Source organism: Mastomys coucha, unplaced genomic scaffold (assembly GCF_008632895.1).
Source record: "Mastomys coucha isolate ucsf_1 unplaced genomic scaffold, UCSF_Mcou_1 pScaffold21, whole genome shotgun sequence".
NCBI classification, from domain to species: domain Eukaryota; kingdom Metazoa; phylum Chordata; class Mammalia; order Rodentia; family Muridae; genus Mastomys; species Mastomys coucha.
The window spans coordinates 69069416-69084223 of record NW_022196904.1 but is presented as its reverse complement, the minus strand read 5'-3'; the positions used below and the strand labels follow the sequence as shown (position 1 = coordinate 69084223).

General features: G+C 48.6%; 1 protein-coding gene across 2 annotated transcripts in view; it reads right to left on the bottom strand.

Annotated features, from left to right (window-relative positions):
• Positions 1–1304: 1304 nt before the first annotated feature.
• Positions 1305–14808, bottom strand: part of Acan (aggrecan) — a 64960-nt gene continuing 51456 nt past the window's right edge. Inside the window, exons 14-19 of one of the 2 annotated variants that reach the window (XM_031384339.1) lie at positions 8254–8367; positions 5070–5228; positions 4472–4554; positions 3643–3787; positions 2651–2833; positions 1305–2207 (exon numbers count right to left, since the gene is read on the bottom strand). In XM_031384339.1, the coding sequence (XP_031240199.1) occupies positions 2131–2207; positions 2651–2833; positions 3643–3787; positions 4472–4554; positions 5070–5228; positions 8254–8367 (761 nt within the window). In that variant the 3' untranslated portion in view covers positions 1305–2130. The remainder of the gene's footprint in view (positions 2208–2650; positions 2834–3642; positions 3788–4471; positions 4555–5069; positions 5229–8253; positions 8368–14808) is intronic. The other variant, XM_031384340.1, reaches the window with a different exon arrangement.

The window sequence follows — 14808 nt, the reverse complement described above, 5'->3', positions numbered from 1 at the left end:
TGAGTTCCAGGCCAGCCTAGTCTACAGAGTGAGTTCCAGGACAGCCAGACTACACAGAGAAACCCTATTTCAAAAACCCAAAAAACCACCCCCCCAAAAAAAACCCCAAAACAAAACAACAACAACAAACCCAATCAGGTGTTTAGTCAGTTTTTCTTTTCTTTTAAATGTATGTGTGTATGTGCATGTATGTGTGTGTCTCTTTGTGTATGTATATGTATCTCTCTCTCTCTCTCTCTCTCTCTCTCTCTCTCTCTCTCTCTCTCTCTCGGTGTGTGTGTCTGTGTGTCTGTGTCTGTGTGTGTGTGCGCGCACGTGGGAGCGTGCATGTATTTGTGTGTACAGGCAAGTGTGTACAGAAGCCTGCAGGGACCAGAAAGGGCACTGGATCCCCTGGAACTAGAATTACTTACAGGTTGTTGTGAGCCACCTGACATAGGTGCTCTGCAAGAGCAGCAAGCCCTCTTAAGCCCTTAGCCATCTCTCCAGCCCCCTAAGTAGGTTCCCTTTTGGGGGAAGGGAGAGGGGCAGGGATTGAGACAGTCTCACATAACCTGAGCTGGTCTTGAGCTTTCTGTATAGTTGAGGATGGCCTTAGACTCCAATCCTCTTGTCCCCCAGTGCTGGGACTACATGTGTGCACCATCACATATGACTATCAGCCCCTGGGAATTTATAAGAAATTCAAGTTCCCCTGCCTCACTCCAGTATGTTATCCCAGCCCTTCAGGCACCCCATTTTGCTAGTGGAGATCGAACCTAAGGTCTTACGTATCTGTTAATCAGGCACTTGCCCACTACGTAAGTATTCAGGCTATCTCACCACCCAGGTGATTACAGGCTATGCCACCAAGCCTGGTGCATCTAGTCTCTCTTGAGTACTTCTTTTGTTGTTTTGAGACAGAGTCCTACTATGTAGCCCAGGCTGGCCTCAAGCTTTCCATGCTCCTGTCTCAGCTCACTGAGACATCATGCCTCATTAAGTTTCCAGGGCGCTCACCTGCAAACCTGCACTCCAAACTATGGAATGACATGAGGACAAACACACTCAGGCATATACACACACAAGTAGGTCATATGTGTTCACACAAACACGCTGTATTCACACACACTCAGGGACCGAGACAGCATCCATCAAATGTAGTGCTATTCCGACTAGCTGTTACTGAACACACAGGACTCACACACCATTTTGGAGTCATGTGATCAAAGTATGACTGCATAGAGGTCCCAGATCATTGTCACCTTTTGCTTAAATAAGACGTAGAATAGAATTTAAAAAAAAAAAAAGGAAAAGAAAAGAAATAGATCTCTTCCAATGTCTTTATTATTATAATTATCATAATCTTTAGTTTTCAAAAATATAAATAGGTGCACGGAACACTGGTGCCTGCACCGTCCCGGGGTGGGGAGAGGGAAGGGGACGGGCGGAGCATCCCTGGGAAGGAAGTGCCCCTACCCAGTCCAGCCGAGAAGTGACACCTACTAGGGTGGTTGACCCAGATGAAAGTTCCCTAGGAGAGGGCCCTGGAGGGAAGGCAACTTTCCTTCCATCCGGCCAGCCTGTCCCTGCCCCAGGCTCCTTCCCTCATAGATGGCACAGGCCTTGATTCCTTTTGTCCAACACACTAAGCTGTAGTTTGCCTCTTATAAGTTCTCCGCCCGTCCTACTCCTCCCTCCCTGGCCCTGTCTCCTTCCAGCTCCTCCTCTGCCCCCCTACCTCTCCCTGGAGGCAGAAGTCACCAAGCATTGTACTGTTCTTGGGTAAAGCCAGGAAACAACAACAAAAAATAATCCTCTTTATTTAATTTAACCCTTTACTTCTCACCCTGTCCCTGCACTGGTCCCTGGAAAGGCACGGTGGGAAATCAAAGAAATGTCTCTAAACTCAGTCCATGGGTTACAGTGAATTTGCTTTGGCATTTTTTTTTTGGGGGGGGGAAGGGGGATAAATTAGATGCAGTTTGGGTGATATTGGGAGTGGGGCACACACAATGTGGGTTTTTTTCCCTTCTTTAATGGATTCCTTATATGACAAAAAGCGACAAGAAGACACCATGTGGGTGGGATGCACGGTCAGCCTGGCTGGCCTCTGGGCTCAGCATCCTGGGCACATTATGGAAGCTCCTCTCAGTGGGCCATGCTGGGGCGGCTCCTCCGTGTAGGTCTCAAGCTCCGCTTCTGTAGCCTATGCTTGTAGGTGTTGGCTGCAGTGAAAGGGAGATGGGAGATAAACAGTGAGAGGGGAGGAGGTAGGGCCATGCTTAGGCTCTGTGCAGCCTTCCCGCGTGGACAGGACAGCCTTCCCTCCCTGTGCACTGCGGCCTTTGGAATGCAACCCAAAGCTGTTCCCAGCCTGGTTCCCTGGGTTGGATTTCTCATAAAACTGCCTTAGGCTCAGGAGACAGTCTCAGCCCAGGCTACCAGCTTTCTTATCTCCTGTCAGAGAACAGCAGCATTCCCTGTGGTGGGACCAGTGTTCTTTTGATGGAGAGACCCTCAGTACCATCCCTGTGTGGCTTAGCCTCTAGCATGGTTTGGCACCTACAGAACAGTGCCAGCTCCCACTATGCTCTGGGGAAGAGCGAGAAGGCCCTGTTGGTGGAACCCGACTCTGTGCCAGGCGAGGGATCAGGGGGACAATGCTCACGGTCTGTGCAGGTGATTCTAGGCTCTTCCCAGTGCCCACTGGGCTGGCACCGGATGGTGGGCACATGGCGCTGGACAAAGCCCTCCGTACACTGGTACCGCACTAGGGAGCTGATCTCATAGCGATTCTTCTTCTGCCCGAGGGTTCTCGCATGCTCCACCACTGGGGGTTCTCCACAGGCCACTGAGGGACAAATGCCTTTTAGGAAGGGCTCTCATGAGATCTTCTGTGATGGCCCATGTAGGCAGAGACAAGTTTATCCCAGAGCCCACGGTATGATGAGAGAGGGATTAGGCTATGCTACTCGGTGCTGAGCCTGGTCTGTTGGGAAAAATGCAGGGCTAAGAATCCTGAGCTACTCAGTTCTAACATCCAGATTCCTTGGTGGCACTGGGAGGCAGGAAGGGAATATAAAGGTGGCCTTGAACAATGGGGAGAAGGTAAAAAGGGGAGAGGATGAGGAAAGAGGGCAGTCCAGCAAGACACCTGTGACTTCTTTATGAAAATGTCTAAAACCAGGGAAAGTGGGGCCCAAAGGCAGCCTGAGGACACAGGAGCACCAGATCAGGTTCTCTAAGCACTATGATGCCCACAGTCTTAAAATTGAAGCATCCAGGCCTGACAGCTTTGACTCTGTGATTAGCAATTTCGGAGCCCCAAAGAAAGGGTGGTCCACCCAGGGGCCATTATGGGTTGCTGACATCCAAGGGACTAACATATGCATGGTGGTGAGGATCCTATCCTCTAGATGACTCTCATCTCCTCTTTGTCCCTGTGAAAGATCCCCAGGAGTCATCTTGTTCTTGCCATTGGCCCTGTGATGCTGATGTCATGAGAGACTCTCACATCAGTACCTATGTACTTCTTGAGGATGCTCCTATAACCCCCAGTAGCAAGGAGACAGGAGAACTCCCTCAGGCCACATAGCGAGCAGCTCCCTGGCAGCTGGAGGTCTTATTCCTCCCCTGGACCTCCTCTCGAGCCTCTCTTACCCGTGCCCTTTTTACACGTGAAGGGCAGCTGGTAATTGCAGGGGACGTCGTTCCATTCGCCCCTCTCATGCCAGATCATCACCACACAGTCCTCTCCTGTGGCAAAGAAGTTGTCGGGCTGGTTTGGACGCCACTTCTCAAATTGCTGTGGTCAGGAGAAGCAAAATGGTAAGGGTATGGGTAAGGGTAATGCTGAAGCAGTATGGCTTGTCTCCACCACCCCACTTTCTTCCCAATCAGCTCCCCCATTTCCTTTTTCCTTTCACCTAATATCTGGGTTGTAAGGCACCCGAAAAGGCTGCTGGGAATCTGATCTGATCAGGGTCATCCTGGATGCTGTGGATCCTAGATTAGGCACCTGGTTACATAGCCTGACTCTGGTTCTTTTTCAGGAGCTCATAACCCCCAAGGATTCATTCCCCGGTAGGGTTCAGCTTTTCATTGACCTGTAGCTGACTGCTCACACTATCTATGTGATCTCTGTATTTTATGCTTTGAATAGACACTAGTCCTTTGCACATACGAAACTTAAATGTCATATACTTTTCATGGTGGCTTGCTGTCACACCTTTATCTCCTTTTGGCTCCTTCACCCATCTTGTGCCTTCCCTCATGAAATCTATCCATCCCCAGGCCAGCCTCCAGAGACACAGGAAAGAGACACAACTCCTTCCCTATAGGGTTCCTGCTTGTGCTTGTTTGATAGCATCTGCTTAGCGAGTTTGCATCCGTCTCAATGCATGCTGTCTTTAAGTGAGTTTTGTCTTAGTGAGTTTGCATCTGTCTCAATGCATGCCTTTCTCCCACTCCTTAATCTCTGGGAACTCACCAGGGAGTGTCCATCAGACCAGCGGAAGTCTCCTTCGATAGTCCTGTCATTCAGACCGATCCACTGGTAGTCTTGGGCATTTTCTGGAATGGGAAGATAGGCTTACACTTGATGTTGGGTACCCCGCACTGTCTAGGGGCTGGAACTCATGGAGAGGGAGGATGGAGGCAAGTGGCTCCAAGCAGCATGCCACTGGCTTCTAAGGCCCTTGCAGGGGTCTCAGGGCATGCATGTTTGTGGTATATGTTGGAACATCTCTTCAGGCTGGTATAGGCAGGAGATAGCTACAGGGTTAACTTGGGATGACTCTGACTGGCAGGGTCTGCCCTGAGTCAGCTGTGACCTGTGTCTTCTCTGAGGAAACTGTGGGAACATTTGACCTTCTTCCAGCTCCCTGCCCTGCAGTGTACCCAACCTGCATCCTCTTTCTCTGGCTCTGTCTCCCTCCCTCCTTTCCTCCCTGCCGTTCTGGACCTTGTACACACAGGTACGTGCTGACCACTGAGCTATAACCCTGATCTCCAGTCTGCTCATTTCTGACCGGCAAGGCTGTTTTCTCTCACTGCTGTATCTATCCCTCAGCCCCTGTCACACTCACTGTTGACGAACTCTTGTTCTTCAGGAGTGACAATGCTGCTCAGATGTGACTGCTGCTCCCGACACCGTCTCTCCGCATCCACCCAGGTCTCACGGTCAGGAAAGTGGCGGTAACAGTGGCCCTGGAACTTGGTCCACCCCTCCTCACATTGCTCCTGGTCTGCAACACAGGTCAGGGACTTGAACAGGGGGCGAAGCCAATTGGGAGTGTGGTCACTGCCAATCTTGTGGCATGGACTTCTATGCTTAGTTTGCTGTGCCCTGGGTCTTGTGGCATGGACTTCTCAGTTTAATCTACCTTAAATGCTGTGCCTTGGAGGGAAGCAACAGGCTCAGCTAGAGAGAGGCTCAAGTAGGAAGCCAGGAACATCTGACTTTTGGAAGCCTCCATGTGCATGCCACCTGGGAAAGGATCTTTTCTTTCTCCAAGACAGCATTTTGGCTCCTAAGATTTCCTCCTATGGATGGATTCATGGGGGTTGGGGGTGGGTGGGTGGAGGGCTGGCAGGGTCCAGCAGGCTGGGGAACAAAGGGACAGTCTGATGGGAGGTTTTGAAATTTAAGGCAAAACATAGTTCCGAGTCTTTGAGGGATTCTGGGAAAAGGAGCTATAGGTATTAGGGGGAGGTCAGAGAAGAGGATGGGCATGGTGGGGCTGGTACCCTCTTCCCCACAGAATCTTGTGTGAGGCCAGAGACCCTCAAGAATAACTCTCTTGGGAGGCCAAGAGAAGACCAAGCTTTAGGCTGTGGATCTGAGCTGGTTTCTGCTGTTATATTATTAGTTTAATTCTAATTGTTTCGTACAGTGCTGGAATGAAATCCGGGACTTCAGGCATGCTGGGCAAGTGTTTCTGCCCCAGGTCCCTGAGCTGGCTCCAGCAGAGCCCCACCATGGCCTCATCTGAAACAGATGCTGTGTGCTGGAGGAGGGCCTGGTTTGTAGTCTTGGAGTGGTCTCTAGGGACAGAGGAGGGGACATCTTGGATCCAGCTCATCAGGATCAGAAGAGGAGATTGTGAGCTAACTGGATATTGTAGGTTGCGCCTGGTGGAAGGGTTGCTACCTCAGGTCTGGAAAGAAGTCTCTTGTCAGGACTCTCTCCTCTGAGAGCATCTGTCTGTACTGGACAGAGGGAACTCTAAATCCATCTCTTTTTCCTTCTTTGCTTGGAGCCTCCATACGGAAGGGAGGGCCCTGGAGCTCAGGGAGCTGCCACAGATATCTCAGGATGAGTGGCAGCTTTCAAACTAGGGGGTTTCAAACGTCTGGCTGTTCCCAGAAGGACAGGGAGTTTCCCTGAGGGAAAGGAGTCTTCCTTGGGCTAAGGAGTGGGTGCTTGGAAAGGCTGGAAAGGGAAAGAGGGGGAGCAGAAGGTTGGCTGTTGGAGAATCAAGAGGCAGAGTAGAGGCCAGGAGGAAGAGTGTCTCCCTTCATACCAGTGCCTTCCTCAAGGGACAAGATAAACATCTGGAAAGAGGCCAAGGAGGCCTCAGAGGATGCTCAGCATTGAGACACAGATGCTGTCCTGGGCCTGTGGGCCAGGGCTTGTGCCACCTCAGAACCTGAGGGCTGAGCTGGGCGAGTAGGGTCAGGGAGGGAAGGAGCTGGGCATGGTTAGGAGGACCATGCCAGTAGAGACAGTGAACAGACTTCCAAAAAGGCTGGAAAAAGCAGTGATACCTGAGACAAGGCACAAGATCTCATGAGGCATTGCATTCAGGTTGGGACAGTGCCTTGTCTTGCTGGGCACTCAGGCCTAGGGCTCAGGAGAGAGGCCCTGGAACCACTTTCTTAGTCTATAAGGATGCATAGCCTGGCCCCTGTGGAACCTGGTTCCCGTTGAACCCGGCCCCTGTTACAGCAGAGGCTCCCTTTCCCAGATGAGTTCCAGAGCTGTTGTCTGTGTGGGTGTTCCAGACCTTTCTCCCATGTGGCATCTTGGAGGGGAAATCCTTGTACTCTCTATTCCTGCCTAGCTGAGACCTCATGCACCTGACTTCGTGGGGTGTAGATAGAAGGCAGGAGGCTGCAGGGAAGATGAGAGTCCCAGCCTTACTACAGAAGCCCTAAGTTCCTCCACTGGCTGTACCCTTGGCCGTGCATGCAAGGAATGTGTAATTCTTATTACCTCCTCATACTGTTTAGACTCAAAGTGAGATTTACCAGGAGTTTCAGCTACTTTCTGGAAGTTTCTCTAACAAGAATTTGTTGAAAAGGGGTTTGAGCCCATGCACACTTCCAGCTTTCTACAAGCCATTGCTACCAGCATCCTAATGGCTCAGGCTTCCTTTTCTGCCTTGGGAATGCCTGAGGCCAGAGAGGCTGGCAAGGGCTTACAAAGCACCATCAGAGAGTATCAGCCTGGTCCCTCCTAGGGCTCCTGTCCCACAGAGGCAGAAGCAGAGGTGTTGACAAGGCCCATCAGAGGAAACTCAGCCCCTGCAACCTTGCATGCAACAAGACTGCTCTGCCAGGCTAACCTTTTGCTTTGTACGAGGGAGCAAGCAAGAAAGAATGGACCAGTGTAGCATTGGGAAGGCAGCCATTGTGGTGTGATGGAGAGAGGATGGCATGCACAGTCCCTGTTCATGCACGATTGGAGCATACTGATGACCTAAATCCTCTCCGGTTGACCAGCCACAGCCCTCATGCCGGGAGAGGAGGACAGCTTGGTTAGCATGGTATCGTGGCTTCTGAAGGTCATGGAAAGGACATGAGACTCCCACAGAGAACACAGCAAGACAGTGCCCATGATCATGCTGAGAAGATCGGTGGCCATCAATCAGTAGAGCGAGAACCCACTGAGCCTACCCATAATTTTCTTCAGGACGGATGCTGTGTCGTTCTAGTAGGATGCATGCACTGAGCTCTGTGGTCCCAACAGCAAGTCTGCAAGCCCTGGAAAAGGTTAGTGTTTGCCAGGTTCCCCGAGCTCTACTTCCCAAAGTATACATGTCTCCTGCTGTCAGATCAGCCAACATTTCAAGGCTTCCAAGGGGAAAGAGCAAGAACAAGAGTTAAAATCAGGGGTAGGGGGCAGGCTTCTCAGTTGTGTCCCCAGAATGGCTCTCCAGGTAGACCTGTGGGCCCCAGCCCAGGCCTGGAACCTGTGGTTAGAAGGAAAGGGTGAGGGAGTAGGAGTTCAGCAGTTAGTAACGTTAGCTGAAGCCGAGACGGCCGTACCGATCTCACACAGGTCCCCTCTGTAGCTCGGAAGGCATAAGCATGTGAAAGTGTCCAAGGCATCCACGCAGGTGGCTCCATTCAGACAAGGGCTTGAGAGGCACTCATCAATGTCTGCAAGAAACCAAGGGCCACCATTAGGACCTCTGCTGGCAATTCATGAGCACCACGGCTTCATCATGGGTGGCCAGCCCTGCTGCTCTCCAGAGGCTGGGAGGGGCCTGGCTGGATCTCCTGAGAACTGTTGCTGCTGCTGCTGCTGCCGCCATTGGTGCCAACATCTTGGACTGTTGAACCAAAGAGCCAGACAGTTTTCCTTGGATGTGTGTGATTCTTGATGGGCAATCTTGGAGCCTTGAAGCCATTTTCTTTCTGTGTTGGAGAGATCTGGTGCTTCTGAAGCCAAATGCCTTTTGAGAGCCTGAGAATAGGGTTGCTTCAAGATACCTTCTCTTAATAATTCTTGAATAATTTTCAAGAAGCTGGACATCTGAATTGGCCATGGCCACCATAGTAGGCAAAGAAATTGGAAATGAAATTCTTAAAGCTTGATTAGAAGTCTTGCTTCTCCTGGTTTCCTCTATAGTTGTGAGAAAAGGGAAAGCATGCAAAACCATATTCCAAATGAGCCATCTAGAAGTGGTCTGAGGGGTTCATAGAACCATAAGAAAATGGCCACATGGGATCTTTGCATGAAACTAATTAGAATTTCCAGGTTGTAGATAGTGTCTTTGTTTTCAGTAAATAAGATTCAAGGGTATTTGTGAAAATGAAGCCTGAGTCATTTTGGGGGGGAAGGGGGGTGGAGAACAAAACCTTGCCCAACATTTTCCCTTGTGATCTCCTTCCAGCTTAGAGCCTCAGGTGAGCATCTTCAATGAGTTCTACTTTCTAGATGGGCATCTGGCCAAGCATGGGAAGCTGGCTAAGTGCTGGCCATGACTAGCTAGGTCTTCCGTGAATGTACTCTGGGATTCAGTTGGGTGCCCAGGCCTCTTTGTCTGAGGTGGGCTCTTTCTCATTTCTGTTCCTCTGCTTCCAAGGCGTTCTTTTTGGATGAGCCTCTTTGCAAGACTCAAATTAGTAAGTCATCAGCTTTTGCCTTAACTTATTAACAGTTAGCCACAGTGAGAACTGAATCTCTCAGACTTGTCTTTCTGCACCTTTCTGGGAAGCCAGGAGGCCTGGGGTTGGGGGCGGGGGGAGTAGGGCTTCTGCTGTCTTCATGTTTATAACTCCAGAGCTGCCCTTAAACTTGCTGCATAGCCAATCTTGAACTTCTGATTCTCCTGCTTCTACTTCCTGAGTTCTGAGATTACAGGTGTGCACCATCACGCCTGGTTTATATGGTACTGGGAATCAAACCAGGGCTTTGTACATTTTAGGCGAGCACTCTGTCACAGCTGCATCTCCAACCCGGAGGAGGCTAATTCTTAGAACATGCAATTATGCTTGCTTGAGATCCAGAATTCAATGGTATGCTAATGGGTGGTCTCCTTAGGATTAGCCGGAGCCTTGGTTTCAGCATAGGACTTTAATTCATCTTAGGACTTAGATATTGCTGACCATAACAGCAATCTAGACTTTTACATCAGTTCTATGTTAGATAGCAATGCACTTTCCTCTGGGTCTTCTTGGCCAAGTCCATGCAGTTTGTGTCCTGAGCATCCCTGATTCTTAGGTACCTTGCTCAATCTGTGCTGCTCCTCTTCTCCATATCGCTGGCATCTCTTCTCTTCTCATGAAGTTCTTAGCTTCATTTCAAGAAGCACATGGCATGGATTAGAAACTCACAGTTCCAAGCAACCCCAAAATGCATGGAGGAACTGACTGAAATCCCGGCATGCACTTGGTTTCCCAGCATGCACCAGGATTCCCAGCAGCAGCAGTAGCAGCAATAGGTCAGGTCAGTCGGCAGGGTGGAAGCTGGGGGCAGCTCTCCAGCTTCAGGAAAGCTAACTGTGTCCTCTTTTGTCCATTAGCTTCATTATGGGAGACCGGAAGCACTAGGGCAGGGGGTTAAGCAAATGGAGGCGCTAAAGCAGTTGTATAGAGCAGGGATGGGGTGGCCTCAGAGGAAAAAAAGCCAGACATTAACTCTGGGGCCCTTGGCCCAACCTTGACACAAAGGGCAGTAAAGGAAGAGGTCTGGTGGAGGCCAGGGCAGGTGGCTTCTGGTTGTCCCAGAAGCTTAGAGAGGGTTCTAGTCTGGCCAGGAATGTGAGAAGTTGTGGTATTTTCCTTTTGTGTTTGGCCAGGGTATGTATGACGCTTGAGAATTCTTTCAAGTCTGGATACCAAGATGAGAAAGAGTCACAGTCCTGAGAATTGTATAGTACCGGGCACATTAGACATGTCAAGTGAGTTTAAAACGTATAGTAACAGCAATGGGGGAGTGTAGTGTCCCATACACGGTTTGCTCAGAAGCACTTGAGCACCTCTGCCTCTTCTTGCAAGAGCCATTCTGAACCTGATTGCATAGCTCTACCTTGTATTTGGGACATCTGTTGGTTATTAGGACTAAGAGGTAGCTGGGTTCTTCTAAGGCAGTGTTTCTAAACCTGTGGGTCATGAGCCTATTGGGAGGTTGAACAATCCTTTCACGGGGGTAACAAATCAGATATCCTGCACACCAGAGATTTACATTACAGTTCATAACAGTAGCAAAATTAAAGTCATGAAGTAGCAATGAAAATAATTTTAGGGTTGGGGGTCACCACAACATGAGGGACTGTATTAAAGGGTCTCAGTACTAGGAGAGTTGAGAACCACTGTTCTAGGGTGCTCTGGACAAGGTGGGAGCAGGTGTCGGCAGGGTTGGCTCTGGGTAATGGCAGCCTCTATGGAATAAGAGAGGGAACGAGGGGACCAATATTTGGTGAGATTGGATGCTGTGGACCCCCTTTTCCAGTTATGACTCTCATGGTGTAGTGATATGGACACTCTTATTCTGCTGGCAGGCAGGCAAACAGGGGCTTGCCCTCTTAATCTTCTGGGATTCATAGCCACTATGCCTCAAGATCTCCATGCCAAGATTCAGGTCGGACACTTGTATCTCTCAGCCTCCAGATTAGGGCCACAAGTGAGCCTTCCAATTCTGGATTGTAGTTCATCCCAGATATAGTCAAGTTGACAACCAGGAATAGCTGCTACACCCACATTGGCAAGTTTGGGAGACAGATCGGAAGAGATGGAGAAGAGACAGAAATGAAAAGGGAAGCTGAGTGTCTGTCCCAGGAGGAAGGGAGACCTGGTTCCTGGACTGTGAGCATCTTGTTACCCTTTATGCTCTCATCCCTAAGAACTTATGCACTTATGCAGAGTCACTGGCGCTGTTTGCCTCTTGAGCAAGGCCCTCAAGCAACATCTCTGACTTGGGATAGATAAAACTTTGGGCCTCCTAGTAAAGCCTGAGGGAGAAAGGCTTGCAAATGACCACTTCACTTCGGCATCTAATCTTGACACATTAGGATTAGATCACTTTGAGTAGGTCTTATCCAGTTTTGGCCTAAATCAGAGTTCATGACCTCCAAGTAACAAGAGGTTTTTATGGCTCATTGGAAATGTTGAATGGAGAGTGACAGCTGGTGGTTTTCCTCAAGAGACAGCTCAACTAAATGGTTCATCACTCAACAAGCAAATAAGCAAGCAAGCAAACAACAAACAAGCCCTTACACTAGCCACAGCACTCTCCAAGTTACTCAGTGCATAGCCTGTGAAGTTGTGTTGGATGTTCCTGGGCATAGCTTTCCAGAGACAAGGATGGGAGATTTATCAAGCATAGAAAAAAAATTCTGACCCTGATAATAAATATTCTTATTTCTTATAGGTAAGCACACTGTAGCTGTCTTCAAACACCCCCAAAGAGGGCATTCAATCTCATTACAGATGGTTGTGAGCCATCATGTCATTGCTGGAATTTGAACTCAGGACCTTTAGAAGAGCAGTCAGTGCTTTTAACCACTGAGCCATCTCTCCAGCCCTTGATAAATATTCTTAGATTTTGACTTTCTGGTTGGGCGTCTCACACAGAAGAGAGAGAGAGAAAGATTATAAAAATGTAGTTGTCAATCTCAATTTGCATTTTAAGAGAATAGCATTTAAAAGTAGAGTGCTTTAAAAGTTGATCTTAAATGTTATCTTCAATATGCTGCTTTTTCAATTTCAGCTAGTTAATAACTGCCTATGAACTTTTTAGTGAAATGAAGTCATGGATGTATATGTTATTATATCTCTTATTATATTATCAATCACTATACCTATTTGTTGGGTGTGGCGGTTCACACCTGGGATCCCAACACTCATGAGGCTAAAGAAAGGAGGATTGCTATGAGTTCGAGGCCAGCGTGGCATGCACAGTCAGAACCGATGTGAAATCTGGTTAGAGCAGCATTTTTCAACCATGGCTACATTTTATAGCCACTGGAGTTGTCAATGTTTTTTTCAAAAGACTTTTGAAAAGATGTCAATGGTGGAGTTCCTCTCCAGGCCAACAGCCTCAGAACAGCTTGCTGTGGAGCCCAGGCAGGATCCATCTTGGAGCTTCTCAGGTGATACTAAGCTGCACCAGAATGGAGGACCCAGTCAGAAGACTACTTCATGTGGGCTCCACCAGTAACAAGTGAGGAGAGGCTTCTGGCTTTTATTAGCGTGTGTGTGTGTGTGTGTGTGTGTGTGTGGTGGGGGCAGATGCTCGCTATGGCGTGAGTGTGGAGGTCAGAGGACAACTTGCGGGGGTTGGTTATTTCCTTCCAGCAGTTGGAACCTGGGGATTGAACTCATGTGGTCAGGTTTAGCAGCAAATGCCTTTACCTGCTAAGCCATCTTACCAGCTCCGAGGCTGCCAATTTATAACTGGACCAGATTAAGAACTGGAGCATTCATTGGATGCTCCAAACTGGAGTAGTAGTTTACTACTACTACTATTACTACTACTACTACTACTACTACTACTACTACATGGATTGGGTATAATTTATCCTAGGCTGGCTTTAACTCACTATGTAGCCTAAGATGACCTTGAATTTCTGATCTTCCTGCCTAAATCTCCTAAGTACTACTATTTTAGGCATGTATCACCACATAAAGTTTTAGATATTTATTCCGACATCAAAAGTACTAGTTCTTAGTTTATCAAGAACTTGTTTATGGACAGAATACTGACTAAGCAAGGTTGACAGTTACTACTGAATGTTTTCCTTTAGGACTAAATCCAAGGAGAGGATCCCCTGGATACTCAAATATAGGAATAATGTTGATACCTGTGGCTCTTGGGAAGATCTGAGCTGTGGAGGTAGAGTGATGGAGATACAGGTAGCCAGGAAGGTAGAGTGATGGAGATACAGGTAGTCAGGAAGGCTGCCTTTATGGCAGATTGCTAATGTCTACCTTTTTCCTTCCTTTCCTCGTTTATTTTGAGACAGTGTCTCACTCTGTAGCCCAGGCTGGGCTGGAACTCTTGGAAATCCTTCTCCCTCAGCCTCCTGAGTGCTAGACTAGGGTTATAGATAAGAGCCACTATTCTGGGAAGAATAAAGAAATTCTGTTTTAACTTTTACTAGTTGTAGGGCTGCTAAGGTCCATTCTGTTCCCCACCCTGCACCCCTGCAACCCCTCGCCAGGATCTCACTATGTAGCTGAGGCTGGTCTCCTCCTCCCTCCCCTTCCTAAGAGCTAGGACTACAGGTGTACACCACTATGCCCAACTGAGGTCACCAGTCTTGATTGTAACTTTTACAGGTTGGAAAGAGTTACTGAGAATGGGGTGACCATGTGTAGAGGGATTTGGTCACTTAGTCATTAGAGCTTTATGGTCATATTGTTTCTTGGGTAGGAAGAAAAGTCCACATTCTCTGTCCTTGGGTTCTGATCTGTAGAGAGTGATCCCAGTGAGGGAAGAGTGGGTACATTGTCTTTGGCATTGTCTGTACACACATGTATTTATTATGTATGTGCTAAGTATGAAGCATGTTCACTATGTACGAGGCTGTACTATATGATGAGGTGTTAATGTTTGTATATTAATATCTAAGAATACAGAATCTTCTGTGTTTGATGTAAAGGCTTTTGAGGCTTGAGACCTCGTCAGCAGTTAAATCTAGTTGGATTTTTTTCTAGGATTTATTTCTCCATCTTTGAATGTGTCCCAGGAATAAAGCTCCTTTATGAAAAACCCTGCCGTAGTAGAGAGAAGCTGCTTCTGCATGACCCTCCCTCTGGAGGCTGCAGGAGTCAGTCTATCCAGCACCTGTCTGCCCCCAGCACCTGTCTGCTCTCATTAGCACAGGGAAGCTAATGAGAGCTTCCCTGTGTCACAATGAATGCCATTGTGGCCAGTGGGCCACAAACATGTTTTCAGCTATGTCCCTGAGCAACAGGGCTCCTCTCTACAGAACCTAGAGGTATCAAGAACCCAGCTGCCTAGAGACCAGAACAGCCTCTGAGCTCCCATGGTCTGGTGATGAGATGTTCCAAGTCCTTGAGGATGGTTTAGAGTCAGCTCACTCCTGGTTTAGAGTCAGGAAGGGTTCTGCCTTCCTGTTCCCTCAGTCCCCA